The 15,839-nt window shown below is 39.0% G+C and overlaps 1 protein-coding gene across 1 annotated transcript in view; it reads right to left on the bottom strand.

The window, feature by feature from the left end:
* PKD1L3 (polycystin 1 like 3, transient receptor potential channel interacting) overlaps positions 1-15,217 on the bottom strand; it is a 78,492-nt gene extending 63,275 nt beyond the window's left edge. The window contains exons 1-5 of the mRNA XM_046680285.1: positions 14,605-15,217; positions 13,875-13,997; positions 8,153-8,269; positions 4,015-4,061; positions 1,911-2,159 (exon numbers count right to left, since the gene is read on the bottom strand). Of these exons, the coding sequence (XP_046536241.1) occupies positions 1,911-2,159; positions 4,015-4,061; positions 8,153-8,269; positions 13,875-13,997; positions 14,605-14,899 (831 nt within the window). The 5' untranslated portion in view covers positions 14,900-15,217. The remainder of the gene's footprint in view (positions 1-1,910; positions 2,160-4,014; positions 4,062-8,152; positions 8,270-13,874; positions 13,998-14,604) is intronic.
* Positions 15,218-15,839: the final 622 nt, after the last annotated feature.

The raw sequence follows: 15,839 nt of genomic DNA, 5'->3' as shown, positions 1-15,839 counted from the left end.
CAAAATTATTTACATAAAATTATTGCACTTTAGTAGTTTGAGACATTGTTTTAACAAGAGTTGACCTTCGATAAGGTTACAAGCTCTATGAATCACAGGCTCTCCAAAACAGTGATTGCCGTCAGAAGCTTTTCCGCAAATGGACAGAATTTATTTTCACTTCTTCCATATAGTGGAGAAAATGGATAACAAGGTTATCCAATGATTGATCCAAGGACCAGGGAGTCTGGAAATATGATTTATAAGAGTAAGTCTAAGTCTCCCGGCCATGATCAAAAGTGAGGGAAATCTTGAAATCAAAACAACAGAAGCAAGCTTTTCTATTCAGAAGTATGTTTGTCCTCTCAGGTTTCCCTCTGTGTTCATTCCGTTCAAGAGTTCACGTTCAAGAGGGAAGTACTTGAAATACCACACAGCAGGCGGTGGGAGGCAGAAAACCTCTCTGAGAAAACAAACCCCCAACACTGGGTGTGGGTCCAAACCTGGAGAGGCTACTTCTTTTGAACTGAAGCCCGACCCTCAGAAAATCTGTTTATGCCAACCACCTGGTCCGATTTCTGGAGAACAGCCCACTTATTGCTTAATTCAATCATGCATTCAGTAAACCCTTATCCAATGCCTACTGTCAGGCTCAGGGGTTCGAGCAGTTAAGGTCGGTTATGATCCCGACCTCATGGACTATACAATTGAATAGGGTTATTCCGGACTCGCAGGGTTTGTAGGAGGTTGGATCAGGTGTCCAGTGACCTTAGAATTGAGGACCACCCAAGTTTGGTTTTATACTTTGGGATTGAAGTATAAACGCATAGGAATGAAGATGTAAGCGAGACACAGTTGCCATCCACCTGCATGTTTGCCGATGGCAGTCAGGCTCTTATTAAAGCCATTCTAGCTGCAGCCAGGAAGGTCCCTGAGGGTGCCTTGTTTGATCTTTTAGAGCAGAATGTGTACCATGGGCTGGATCACAAGAAATCTCACCACTCACTTAGCCTTTTTCTAATTTCTCTTAATAAAGCTTTATTCTTGTCTCCATAGAGGTTCTGTATATCTTTGATTAGATGTACTCCTAGGTACTCACTGTAGTATCTTTTTTTAAAATCCAATTTCCTACTGATTGTTGCCCATATGTAAAAACACAGTTAGCTTTAGTATACTGATCTGGTATTCAGCAACATCACTACATTCTCTCAATGTTTCCAATAATTTATCTGAAGCCTCTTTTGGATACTCTACACTTTAGACTTCTCTTCATTTAAGGAAAACAAAACACCCTTTGTTCAAGCTTCTGTAGGTCAGTTTTTCTCTCCTAGGAGAAAAAATGCCGACTGATACAACAGTGACCATCTAGTTTCCATTATCACTGAAAGCAAACCCAGAGTCAACAGGACTCTCTCTCACAGGGAAAGGCGAGATTGCACATAGGTAGGGCTTGTGTTAAAAAAAAATGGGGAGGAGCAGGATAATTTTATTTGGTCTACACTGTCAAAGTGGCTTTGCCTTTTTATTTATGTTTGTGGGAAAAATGGAAGAAAGGTGAAAGAGTTGAGTTGGTGAGTAGGAGGAATTGTCTAGAAGGGTTTGCTGCTGCTGATAAAGTGTGGCAGATGAGCAAAGCTTCCTCCCCATCCGAAGCACTAAATAGAATAGCATTAAATAATAATAAGACATTAAGTGTGGAAATGGGCATAAAGCCCACTGTGGAATATTTTCACGGGCTTGTTCTGGTTTTGCTTTTAGTTGGAATATATGCTTGTCCGTCAGGCCTGCTTAGGTGCACTTCTGCCGCGAGGTAAAGGGTGGCCCCTTCCTAGCATCTCTATTCTCAAACATCACCAAAACAGAAGGAAAGAATAAAAGTGCTTTTTCAGTGTCACAAAGTACCCCTTGTGACTTCAATTTTCCATGTTTACCTGCTCAGATGCTTTCTGAAATGATGCTTGTGGATGAGAGGTGAAGACATCTGCCGGCGAGCGCTCTGTGGGGCTTGAAGTTATTTCTACCAGAGCGTCTTCAGCGTGCATTCCAGATGCAGGCCTGGTGAGCTCCGGTTTCCCAGGGCCAGGCTGGCTGGTAGGTACAGACGTGACTGATGTTCCCTGCTGTGTGACTTCGGGGAGTCTTGAAGGAAACGAGCTGATGGGATGGCACAAGAGCTTGGACTAACAGATAAAATATGCAGAGGAAAAGGCTGAATCTGATTTTACCAAATAATAAATAATTTGGACAGTGTTTCCAAAATTGCTCTGGACTCCCATGTCCTGTGAGACATTAGGAGGCATTTCTCTCAAAAAGATCTCAAACCATTTTGAGAAAGCGGTATAATATATCACCCTCTTGAGGATTCACAAGTACATTAGTTATTCACTGTCAACCATTCAACAGATGATAATTAAGCTTCTACCATGTGCTGGGCAATGTTCTGGGGAACTGGGGATACAGCCATGAAGAAAATGAGCCAAGTTCCTGCCTCATGGAGCCTCCATTTTAGTGGTGGAGACAGAGAGACAAATTAGATCATATACTGAATAAATGCCATGAAGATAAAATAAGGGTAAGCATATTGAAGAAAAAGGTGCTCAGATGTCAGGAGAGGGCATTTTTGCTGAGAGTTGAATGAAGGGAGAGAGAAGGCTCTGCCAATATATTGGAGGAGGGCATTTGAGAAGTGCAAAGGCCCTGAGGCCACAGCCTGCTGGGCTTGTTTCAGGAAGAACAAAGCAGCTGGGTGAGCAAAAGGTGGCACTGGGGAGATCAAAAAGATCTTGGAGGTGGGGTGGGAATGAGAGATGGGCGTGGGGAGAGCATGTTATATGTCATGCAATTGGGAAGAGTATGATTTTACTCTGAATGACATGGGAAGACATTGGGGGCTTTGAGGAGCAATAGCATGATCTGATTTGTGTTGAGAACTGACAGAAAAGGGCCAAGAAGGGAAGCAGGGAGCTCAGGAGGAGGCAGATGAAAAGTTTAGATGGGAGATGATGGTGGCTTGGCCTGGGGTGGGATAATGGTGAAGATGATGAGAAGTGGGTAGGTTTGGGGCATATGAAGCCTCTGAGAATTCCTACAGCCAACCACCTTTGCTTTCTTTCTTTCTGGCAACCTTTTAAGCAATGTTGGTGGGTATTTTGCACAACGTCACTTAAAAAATACAGTCATCCCTCTGTATCCTCAGGGGATTGGTTCCAGGACCCCTGCAGATACCAAAATCTGGGGGTGCTCAAGTCTCATATAAAATGGTGTAGTATTTGCATATAACCTATGTGCATCCTCCCGTATACTTTAACTCATCTCTAGATTACTTATAATACCTAATACAGCATAAATGCTATGTCAAAAGTTGTTATGCTGTATTGTTTAGGGAAAAATGACAAGTAAAAAGTCTGCATGTTCAGTACAGATGCAACCTTTCCATCACAGTTGGTTGAATCTGGGGACGCAGAACCCGCGGATACAGAGCGCTGAGTGTACAGATTTTTACTTCATCCCTGTTCTCTTTTATACTGCTGGAAACACTTATTTTTTGCAGTGGATCAAATAAATGCAAATCCCTATTTAGACATCCACTGAAAGGTTTCTATGTAGGACACAAAGGCAAGAAGGCTGAGAAATTTCTTGAAGGTAAAATTTTATAGATTAAGCAGAGTTTCTACCTTTATTTTCTTTTCACTCATTTCTTTCTTTTCCCTTTTTTTTAAAAAATAAATTTTACTGCATTGCATATATTTTTGTAAGATGCCACAAGTCCTTTTTGGATTGAAACAGGGAATAAGCAACCAACCAACCAACAAATGATAATTATACTAACATGTAAACCAAAGACAGGCTTTAAAATTTTCTTTAATAAAGCACCCATTAAACCTGATTCTTTCCTGCACTTAAGTACTTTCCTTTCCTTATTAGAAAACTATATCCAGAGCACTCTGTGACACAGAGGAGAGTCCTGGCAGGACCCACCAGGAAGGACAAAAAGAATAATATTCCAAAATGTGTATTGTGAAGGTAAGTACTTACATGATTAGGATGAGCAGGTTGGTGACATGTGGTCGAATGATGAGTGGCTACCATAGAAAAAAGAAAGCAGATTAAGTTCAAATCAAAGCCTAGGATAGAAATATTTCTTTCTATTTTATTTGAGGATGTCTTACTGAGGATGTCTTGATAAAAACAATGCAAATTGTTTTACATAGGAAATCAAAGTGATCATTTCCCACTGTTGATAAATCTGTAGACAAGCTAGAATTCTGGGGTTGAAGCATTACAAATCACTAATGTCTGATCCATTTGCTTACTCTTCAAAGACCCTCTGTATAAAAAGAAATATTAAATCAAATCAATCATAAAGTGGCAGACATATAAACATTACTGCAGAAATATATGCTTCAAAATTTTGCCAAAAGGAGGAGCTCTTTATTAATAAATTGGAGGATACTTCTGACAGACTTTTGGAAAGTGATCATTTACAACATTCGACCAGATCACCATTATTGCTTTCATTCTCTTTCCACATTTTCTAGTAAGAAAACCATAATCTGAAGGCAACATCAGTGTGTTAATGTGCCTATTTACTATTAACTTAGGTTGACTTCTTTCAAGGCATGAGCTCCAGACCCATTAAAATTTACGTGGCTATAGCAAGCTTACTTTGCCCTCTCTATCTTTTCTTGCAGCGTTCCCTCTGTTGTTCACTGAACTGGTAAGTATATTTAGCAGCAAAATCATTGCAGCTACTACTGCTGGGAGAGGACAGAGTTCTGAGATGTCCTTCTGATCAGACGCTATGTCTTTCTATCTGGGCAAACAGGATGGAGGGTAGAAAAAAAAGGGGATCTTGAGTCAAAAGGCCTGGGCTTCAGAGGTTACTGAAGGTTACCACTTTTTACAGTCACCATGAAGCCTTGAGAAAGAGACTTAACTTCTTAGTCGTCTCATCTGTAGAATGGGTATAATAATATTTAATGACCTGAAAATTAAAGCCATGTATATAGAGCTGAGAAAAAAAAGTCATCTCAGAGTAGGGTCATTAGGTCAACAGCTTGCTGGGAACAGGAAACTGAACCTGCACTTCAAGTGTAGCTCTGAAAAGGGGCTATGACCACTAGAAAAGCCAATAGTCTACTAAACTAAGGGTGATCCAATTTCTTGGTCTACTGAAAAACATTTGGACAGAGCTTGCCTTAAAAGGTAAGGAAAAAACAACAAGAGGGAGCCTATGAATAGCACTCTAGAACCTGGGAACTGAATCCAGAGGACTCAGAAGAAAGCACACCTCTGAAAATTATCAACAGAAAAATCCAGAAAAATATTTCAGAAAGCTATTTAACATCCTTAATAGGAACAGAAAATCTTAAAGATAAACCAACGGAAGCTAAAATGCACAAGAATGAGCTCGATTAAAAGAGAAATAAATGATATTAGAGGATTTCAAGGAAACTAAAATGCTACAGAAAAATTAAAATCCACAGTGGAGGTAATACAGAATAGAACTGATGTGGAAAAATCAAATCAATGATATGGAGGATAAATGTGAGGAGTTCTCCTAGAATGCAACAGGAGTGATAAATACAGGACCATTCTTTTCATTTAAAAGAATGACAGGAAAGATATGGAGGACATAAACCTACAATACAGCCCATAGATAACTGGTATTTCTCAAGGACAAAACCAGAACAAATGAAACAGAGCTGATAAATAGGTAGAATAGAATAAAACTTGCCTGTGTCAAGAAAGATGTGTATATACAACATCACATTCAAGGAAAAATCAGTAAAAAGTAACCTAGATACATGCTAAGAAAATTTCTGTATTACAAGGATTAAAAAATTCTACAAGCAATCTGATAGGGGGAAAAAAGCTACTATTAAAAAAAAAAAGGTTAATCTTAGTCTTTTCCACTGTAGCATTAAATGCCAAAAGACTAGAGAATGATGTCTACAGGGTTTTGAGGGGAAGACTGTGATGAAGGAACTAAATCCCTTTCATTTCAGAGACTGTTGGTTATTCCCCACTATACCCTCCTTTTCTTCTATGGGAACCTAGTCACCCAGCTAAGGACTACATTTCCCAGCCTTCCTTGCATGCCACGGTGTGGCCATGTGACCAGGTCCTGGCCAATGGGATCTGAGAAGAAGTAAACGGTGCGATTTCATCTATGCTCTTAAAAAAAAGGATCAGGCCCCTCATTTTCCCTTCTCCCTATTCCGCTTGCTGGAATTTGAACTGGGTGTTGGGGGAGCTTTCATAGACCCATGAGATGGAAGTTCCAAGTTGATGATGGCTTGGGCCGGTAAAGCGGGGAGCTGTCCTGTCAGCCCTGGACTGCTTGCTTAGACTGTTATGTGAAAGAGAAATGAACTGCTGTTTTGTTTAAACTACCATTTTGGCTTTTGTTTTAACTTGTACACCCTGCTAGAATATGGCTTATTGGGAAGGGACAAGAAAGACCTCTTGACTATTCACGAGTTCCTAAAATATTTCCAACAATAGATCTTTCTTGAAAAAACGATTGGAATAGAGATGAGACAAAATTAAGAACTCAAGAAACGTAAAGTTAGGGTACAAAATGACTGGTGATAAATATGAAACCAGTTAAAATAGATATAAGTTCTAAGTTGTTAGAAATGTGGCTTTGATAAAAGTTTTTTAAAAGTCTTCTTAAGAGAAGTTGTATAATATAAAAAATAATTTAATATAACAATAATCAGAAAAACCCCCCACAGAATATACTAACAAAACCGAGGGAGTGATGGTGAGGAAGGGAAAACTCACATGCTGTATACTCCTATACACGGGTTTCAAAAGAGACTGTTTCATTCCTGAGCCAGACAATTAGAAAAAGGTAGGTATAAGAATGTGTTTTTAAAAACAACAGCTTCTTGAAGGTAAACAATTAAAAGAATATTGAAGAGCAAAATTTCAACAAAAGACAGAAGAAAGTAGCAAGGAACCAGAAAGCATAGAACAAGGCAAGAAATGATATGTTATTAAAATTAAATGTGATAAACTCCACTATAAGAAAATTCTCAGAGTGGGTAAAATAATTAGATCTAATTATGTTAAATTTAATAGGGACACACATACAACAAAGTGTCACGAAATTTTTAAAGGACCATACATACATAAACGTAAGGCAACCCCCAAATAAGGCGATCTCCTCTTTTCTCAATGAGGAGGTTGTTAAAAAGTTATTTTGGGGCAAAGAACTATATAAACTTGAAGAATATAGGTGAAACAGTCAAACGTCCACTTATTTAATTTAGTAATTTAGTTGTAGAAAGGCATATTTAAAATCACGTTATATAAACTAGTATATTAATTTAGAAGCATTGCTCTCATGAAACTCACGTTTCATGATATGGCTTTATTCAAGCTTTTCACAGTGTCTTCAACACTATTGCTTTCATTTTAGTCAGAACAATTTTTGGAATTTTTTAACAGTTTTCCAGAATATGTCATCTTTTATTCCATCGAACACAACCACTAAACACTTTTTCTCCAACTTAAAAGTACCATTTACAAAGCAGCCAGAAAAGCTGATTTTTACATTTGTTCTTTAGATATATATTCATGTCTCTACAACCACCACTTTCTAAATTGCTCTTTTAAGGGATACTTAAAGGCTTGTTGACAAGGACATCTAAAACTTGAAGTTGTGAGGTCACACCACTAACAATAATCACTAGATCCACTTTAAATTTGTCTCTTTTTTCACTCATTCTGTCAGATGATCTCTATAGTAGTCATCCATCAGTTATATTGATTGAGGTCATTTCAGGCTAATGCATCTTCCCCAAATAGTATTTATTTTTCAAATTAAAAAAAAATGAGAGAGAAAGCCACAATCTGAAAGACTTTGCAAGGACTTTTTAAGAAGACTTTTTTTAAAAAAGAAGCTCCAGAGTCTTCTTTAAGAAGTCTCTCTTTTTCGTGGGAAGAAAACCTTGTCTTTTATTTGGGCATATGTGAAAAGAAGATGGCCAAAGACATATCAAGAAAATAAGCATATATAAACTGAAAGCAAAGACTGAAATATTAAGGTCAGACAAAATAGAAGGCAAGGAATATTTATTGGGTGAGTGTTATGATGACACATTTCAGCATTAATTCAGTCTGTGCACCCTTTAAGGTGGGAATTGATTCCGCCACACAGTACCTGAGGTCATTTTGTCTCTCATTATTGCCACTTCTTCTGTTGTCTTTTTGGGTCTCCAAGGTAGATGAGAATTATTTCCGTTTCTTTCATAACTGGCATCTTGGTCTGAAAAGTCATCTATTTGGAGGCGAATGCAAAAGTTAATTTACAGGAGATAGCTCTAGATTAAGTCTATAAAATAATCATTACAAGTGCATATGTGATCATCAAGAAACCACAAACTAAAGATTACTATCCAGTTTTTTTTTTTTTTAAATTTAGAACAATAACGTAGGAATCCTGAAGTAGCTCTTTTGCTCTGAGCACAGTCATGTCACCTTATACTCTCCAACATCTCAAAATTAGGTCCACTGATGGGGTCAACACTGAGAAGACAAAGAATTAAGTTCATTTTAAGAAAGTGCATTCTAGGAGTCGACCCTGTGGCCAAGTGGTTAAGCTCCTGTGCTCTGCTTTGGTGGCCCAGGGTTTCCCCAGTTCAGATCCTGGGCACGGACCTAGCACCATTCATCAAACCATGCTGAGGGGATGCCAGGCGGTGCAGCAGTTAAGTTCACTCACTCCGCTTCAGCAGTCGGGGGTTCACTGGTTCAGATCCTGGGTGTGGACATGGCACCACTTGTCAAGCCATGCTGTGGCAGGTGTCCCACATAAAATAGAGGAAGCAGATGTTAGCTCAGGGCCAGTCTTCCTCAGCAAAAAGAGGAGGATTGGTGGCAGATGCTAGCTCAGGGGTAATCTTCCTCAAAAAAAAAAAAAAAAGCTACACTGAGCTCGTGTCCCACATAGCAGACCCAAAAGGACCTACAACTAGAATACACAACTATGTACTGGGGGGCTTTGGGAAGAAGAAAAAAAAAAGAAGATTGGCAACAGATGTTAGCTCAGGTGCCAATCTTTAAAAAAATAAGGAAATTACATTCTAAGCATAATACTCTCCTTGGTATTCTATAATTTTTATTGGTAGGGATAAAAGAGTTCAGAAGGCGGTCAGTAACATTCTTGAACATGCCTCCTTGTGTACGCTGTTGTTTCTCACACGTGCTGGTGGACATGGCTAGAGAAAATCATGCAACCTCACTGACCACATCTCAGGTTAGATTCAGGATTAGCAGCCTTGAGTGGCCTGCCTTCTCGCTGCCTGGCAATCAGGCTGCATCCCCTCGTCTGTTCACACTTCAGCTCTCTTACAAGACTCTCCCCCTTCCTCCGACAACTAGGAGTCTCCCTGATCCGCATTCTCAGGTCAGGTGATAACCTTGCTTTCTATCTCAGGGAGAAAACAGAAGCAATTAAAAGAGTTCTTCCACAGACTCCTCCCACCACAGCCGCCACCTACCAATATCTGTACCCACGGACACCACCTTCTCTCCCGTTACTTCCAGCTCTCCGTGCTCCTACCCAAAGTGAGGCCCTGTAATCCGGCACCAGCTCGGATCCAGAACATCCCTCCAGCAGACTTTTTCCCATCTTAAGAAAAATAAATCCACCAGTTTACGTTCCCTCATGAACTATTGCTCCAGCTCATTCCTGCTCTTGAGCAGAATTCCTTTAAAAAATTGTCTAAACTTGCTAGATCGAATTCCTCTCCTGCTATTTTTCCTTATTTTTAGGGGTTGTTTTTTAAATTTTTGATTTAAGTTCGTTTTCTAACTATGTAAAACATTTATAGAGTTCCAATGTCAAAATTATAAAACAAGGTACATTCAGAGAGGACTAAATTCCATCTTTGTCCTTTCTCCTCTATTCTTCCCCCACAGGTAATTATTTTCCATTAGTTTTTGTTTGTTTTTCTATTATGTTTATATATATATATACATATATATGCATATATGTTCCTATTACCCCCTTTCTTAGATTAGTGTAGCATACTATATACATTGTTCTGCAGCTTGCTTTTTTTTTCCACTAAAAAAATATAGAGATAACCCCATTGCAGTACATAGAGATTAAAAGGCTGCTATAAGCATTCATGTACACGTTTTTGTGAAAACACAGGTTTTCATTTCTTTGCAATAAATGCCCAGGAGTACAGTTGCTGGGTTGTATATCTAGGATTTTAAGAAACTGCCAAACAGCTCTCCAGAGTGGCTGTGCCATTTTGTATTCACCCCAACAATGTAGGAATGATCCAGTTTCTCTGCATCCTCACAAGAATTTGGTGTTGTCACTACTCTTTTTTTTTTTAAGCCATTCTTATAGGTGTGTGGTGATATCTCATTGTGGTTTTCTTTTTTTTTTCTTGATGAAGAAGACTGACCCTGAGCTAACATCTGTTGCCAACCTTCCTCTTTTTTTTTTCTCTTTTCTCCCCAAAGTGCCAGAACATAGCTGCATATCCTAGTTGGAAGTCATTCTAGTTCTTCTATGTGGCGTGCTGCCACAGCGTGGCTTGAAGAGTGGTGTGTAGGTCTGCACCCAGGATCTGAACTGGTGAACCACCCGCCACGAAAGTGGAGCATGCGAACTTAATCAGTGGGCCACGGGCATGGCCCTCATTGTGGTTTTCATTTGCATTTCCCTAATGGCTAAAGCTGTTGAACATCTTTGCATGGGCTCATTTGCCCTCTGTATATCTTCTTCAGTGACCTGCCTCTTCATGTCTTTTGCTCATTTTCAAATTGTGTTGTCTGTTTTTCACCGTTGAATTTTGAAATTTCTTTATATAGTCCGGAAACAAGTCCTCTGTCTGATGTGTGGTTTGCAAATATTTTCTCCCAGTCTGTGGTTTATCTTTCACCTTCTTAATAGGGTCCTTCTCAGAGCAAAACCTTTTAAAATTTTGATGAAGTCTAACGTATCAATTTTCCCTTTCAGAGATCGTGCTTTTGATGTCAAGACTAAAAACTCTGCCTAGTCCTGAGTCCTAAAGATCTTCTCGTGTTTTCCCCCCTCCTTTTCCGCAGGTTTAAAGTTTACATTAAGTCCATGGTCTATTTTGAGTTAATTTCTTATAAGCTGGAGCATTAGCTCAAGGTTTATTTTTCTTTCTATGGATGACCAATTGTAACTGTATATAACTCAAGGATAATGACAAAGTGACGATTCTGTTAAAGCACAAGAGTGTTTCAAAGGATGTGACCTCAGCCCAAACGGCAGATAACGTTCCAGATATTTTTCAGGTGTTGCCAGGACAGAACTCCATTTCTCAGTGGTTGTGTTGTCCTATGATAGTTAGTTTGAAGTAATGCATCTATAATATCATTTTACTTTACCAATGGCATGGAAGTATTTCCAGGCTTTCACAAGCAGTATAGCTGTCTTGGTACACACAAGCTGAACGTCAACACTATTACAACAGCACTTTGAACACAAACTGTTACTTCTTATTCCAATGCTCTGAAAATAAAACTCTCTTAGAAAGGAATACTTTTATATGTGAGCTTAATCTTTAAGTGTTTTTGTTTATTTTTTAAAGATACATGAAGGAAAATCATGAGTTTATTCCAGTATGATAAAGTTAATCTGCACCCTCAGTAATACTGTACGATAATATGAGGCAATAGACGCCTCTTTTGAATCCTAAGGAAAAAATTTACAAATACTTTTCCCATCAACATGTTATTTTGGAAGAGATATTTCTTAAGTTGATAATAAAATTTGTAAACACTATGACAACAAAGGTTATTTCTGAATACTTCTAAGCAATTACATTGTGCCAGCACTTTAGTTTTAAAGGTAGCTAGCAATATCGGATCTCCAAAAGTATTTTCACCTTTGACATGAATGTGAAGCTATCTAGAAACAGAAAATAAACTTAGGACAAAAAATAGAAATTGCACAATAATATAATGTTAACAGTAACAATTACGATCATATGCCAGGCTGTGTTCTAATACTTTACCTATATCATCTTACTTAATCCTCATAATGATCCTTTGAGGGAAACTGGGCTGCATAGAGGGTAAGTTTCTTGCCCAGGTGCCACCACTGGAAAGTCATGGAATCAAGATATGAACTCAGGAAGTCTGACTATGAGCCCAGGTTCTACCTGCAGTAACATACTTCCTCTCATTATGGACATACAGGCTCAGAATTTGCAAAATTGGGTTAGATTAATTGAATAGAATTCTTTTTGTCTAGATTATCTGCTGCACAAACATTTTATATTCCATAGCAGTAATCTCTTGCAAGTACAGTCATGTGTTGCTTAATGACTGGGATACGTTCTGAGAAATGTATTGTGAGGTGATTTCATTGTTGTGTGAACATCATAGAGTGTACTTGCACAAACCTAGATGGTATAGCCTACCACACACCTAGGCTATACAGCACTAATCTTAAGGGACCACCATGGTAGACGTGGTCTGTCATTGACCGAAACATTGTTATGCGGCCCATGACTGTACATGAATGATAATATCAGGAAACGAATTTTCACTCCAAAACCAAGAGTAGTTGAGAATGTCTAAAAACTCAAGTCCTGAGGAGTTAAAATGGATAGGTAATCATCATCATTTAAACTGTACTATGGATTGCTTTTCCAGTCCTGGATATGGGTTGGGCTAAATAACTTCTCGTTATGATGAAAAACAGTTCACAATTGTAAGATGGCTGGCCAGTGTTACATACACAGTTTGTGAGAACGAAACACAAGACCACTTGGCTGTGCAGAGTTTAGGCTCACAACCTTGGCCTCATCAACAACAGCATGCTACGAGGCGAGAGAGGACCAACAGATCACAAAGAGCTTGAAACGGTGAAGACTGAGAGTTTTGAAGCTAGAAAGTCATTACCTTGAAATACTGGTTCCTTTCAATACCCAGTATTTGAGGAAGGTAATCTTTTTTTTTTTCTTGTAATAGAGAAATATCATAAGGTATTCTGTTTTATGAAGCACACATAGATGCTTCATATTTTTTTTTTTAAAGATTTTATTTTTTCCGTTTTCTCCCCAAAGCCCCCCGGTACACAGCTGTATATTCTTAGTTGTGGGTCCTTCCAGTTGTGGCATGTGGGACGCTGCCTCAGCGTGGTTTGATGAACAGTGCCATGTCCGCGCCCAGGATTCGAACTCACGAAGCACTGGGCTGCCTGCAGCGGAGCGTGCGAACTCAACCACTCGGCCACGGGGCCAGCCCCTAGATGCTTCATATTTTAATAAGAATGCATTTGTGATTTTTTAAAAAGTCAAACAAAATTTTTGGCTAGACCGTCTGAGACATTGTAAGTCTCCGAGAATCCACTGAGCTAACAATAAATGCTTTATATAGTCACCACCAGGAAAGTCATTGCTTAATTTAAAAAAAGACCCCAACACCCAACTGCACACCCCCCCTTAATCCTGATCCCCTACTTCGGAGGAAGCAAACCTCTAATTGATAACAACCTCCTCACCCTTCCTCACCTCATTTTCCTACACTATATTCTCTCTTCTTCCTTTGGTTCTTATTCCTCCCTCTAAAGCCCAAGGGCTGAATGGTTTAGGGGTGTATATGTGGAAAATGGAGCTTACCAATACACGTTCTCCCACATTCCACCCAAGTCAAGAAATGAAGGGAACATGAAGGCACAACTCTTTCCAACTACCAGAGTGGGATGAGTAAGGAAGTCACTGCAAAGGAACAGTTTCTCCCTCTGATCAATATCATGAAAATCAAAATCCCTATGTCCGTCCTATGGTCTGTCACTCATAGACTCTTGACTACTCTCATGTGCTCTCCTTATTTAGAATCAGTTTCTAAAAGCTGGGTCTTTGGTAGCACGTAACTTCATCACCTACCAGCCTGGCAGATGAAATAATGCCTCCGTGAGCATACGTCCACTTTGGATGAGATCAAATGGGAGTTTCTGGACACGTAGGTGCACCTGGAGGGCTCTGGGTTCTGGTGGGCTGCGGCACCTGCTGAAGGGAGACCAGACCCAGATGAGCCTCTTACTCAAAAGTCAAATCTTTTTTTAAAGTAACTATGAAAATCAAATGTTGCTAGCTTCTAATAGATGAAAACTTAGGATTTCCCCCACATATTATAGATTATTTTTTCATATTGTGTGTTCTTTATCACAAGACTCATTATTCATTTACCTAGACTTCAATGAAGATGACGATGATATAATAATGCCCTGGATTTTTCTCTAAGACCACAAGACTATGGTGCATAATTTTGAAAATATCTATGTAATAAAGACAACAGGCAAATAATTGCTCTCCTAGTTTCTGTGTTAGGAAACTTGGAGCCGAGAATGATGAAGAGAGATTTACCAAGGAAAAAGTGACCATAAGAGGTTTTCCACTTCAGAATCTAGCATTAATACTTAGTGAAATATTAGGTAAATTAATTTTTGATAGGCTCTGAGAAAAATCTCATCATCTTCGCTACACAGACAAAGCAGGGGCTGCAGCACAAGATGGAAATATTCCAGAGGAATGATGGGAATGAAGTAAAGTGACTGATGTTCTGTATACAAAGGCAGAAAGTTTCCTTCATAAACACCAAACCTCAGAGCCTTACCTGGGCTGTGTTTTTCTTTATTTTTTCCCAGTGGCATTAAATTTTGTCCAATCCACCACTTCTTCCCTTGTTCCAAAAGGCCATGGATGAGATCTTGACCCTCCTGGTTCCATGTGGAGGCAAGGTGTCCTCTTTGAGCACGACAGTAATTTTCTGCTTCCTCAAAGCTGCAGGGAAACTTGTTAAGCTGATAACAGGTTATTTTCCCATGTTGCTCTGGGCTCTTTAGCTCACTTCCTAGGATGATGCTTGTTCTAATGTATAACCAAAGCCACGTTCTTCTTTGGAAGAACATTTTCTCTGTCAACTGTGAGCATGAAAAGTGTAGGGGCTCAGCAGCTGCCTGGTCCTTTAAATATATTCCTGGGGGGTTTGTCTTACTTATTAGTATTATTCCTTTAGGAATTGCGAATAATTTGTCAAGGAGACAAAGGCTTTGTTTGGTTTTGTTTTAAGGATCCAGGTGGGGTTTCTATAAGCTGAAAACAAATAGCAAAGATCAACAAAGCAATGGGCATTTAGAGCTGGGGCACCACCATCTGTGTCTACACAACCGGATATGCCTTTAGCTTTCTAATAGATCTTTATTTGCTAAGTCTAAGCTGTAAGGGAGTAGGGGCTGATGAATATCGAAGTCAGTGTTCCTAAAAATTGAGAAATGTATTTTTTTTTTTAAATAGAAAACCATTCTTGCAGACCCCTAGGATGGATTGAAATTATTGTATTCTCTTTCTTAAACACATTCACACATGAAACTAGGCATAAACTCTATCCTAAATCTCTTATATAATCATAAAAGCCAAAGAATAAATATTTGATGAAATATTGAATACAAATTAAATATAAACAAAACCAATGAAATTCAAATTTGGCTGAACTAAATAGCCACTTGTCAGATACACAAGGTTCTGGCCTACAACCGCAAAGGTTCTTTTGAATTTGTCATGCATGCTACTTCCTGCTGTATAAGAGAATCAACTCTCTCAGCACTTTTTAAAATTTAACTCGGTGAAAAACCTTTGTTAATACAGCATGTCATTTGGCCTTCACCTGTAGCACATCCATCATTGATGTATTTCAGCCAGTTCTCTTTCTTTTTTATGTGACCATAAATACAAGTAAGCATGGGCTCTGCAATCACTCGGCAAGTTTCAGGGTTCAGTTGTTATCCAAATGGTCCAAATGATGCTTACATTATTTTTAAAAATCATTATGGAAGTGGACACCAAAATAAA

This window comes from Equus quagga, chromosome 13 (genome assembly GCF_021613505.1).
Source record: "Equus quagga isolate Etosha38 chromosome 13, UCLA_HA_Equagga_1.0, whole genome shotgun sequence".
In the NCBI taxonomy this organism is placed as follows: Eukaryota; Metazoa; Chordata; class Mammalia; order Perissodactyla; family Equidae; genus Equus; species Equus quagga.
This window is presented reverse-complemented; position numbering and strand designations above follow the sequence as displayed.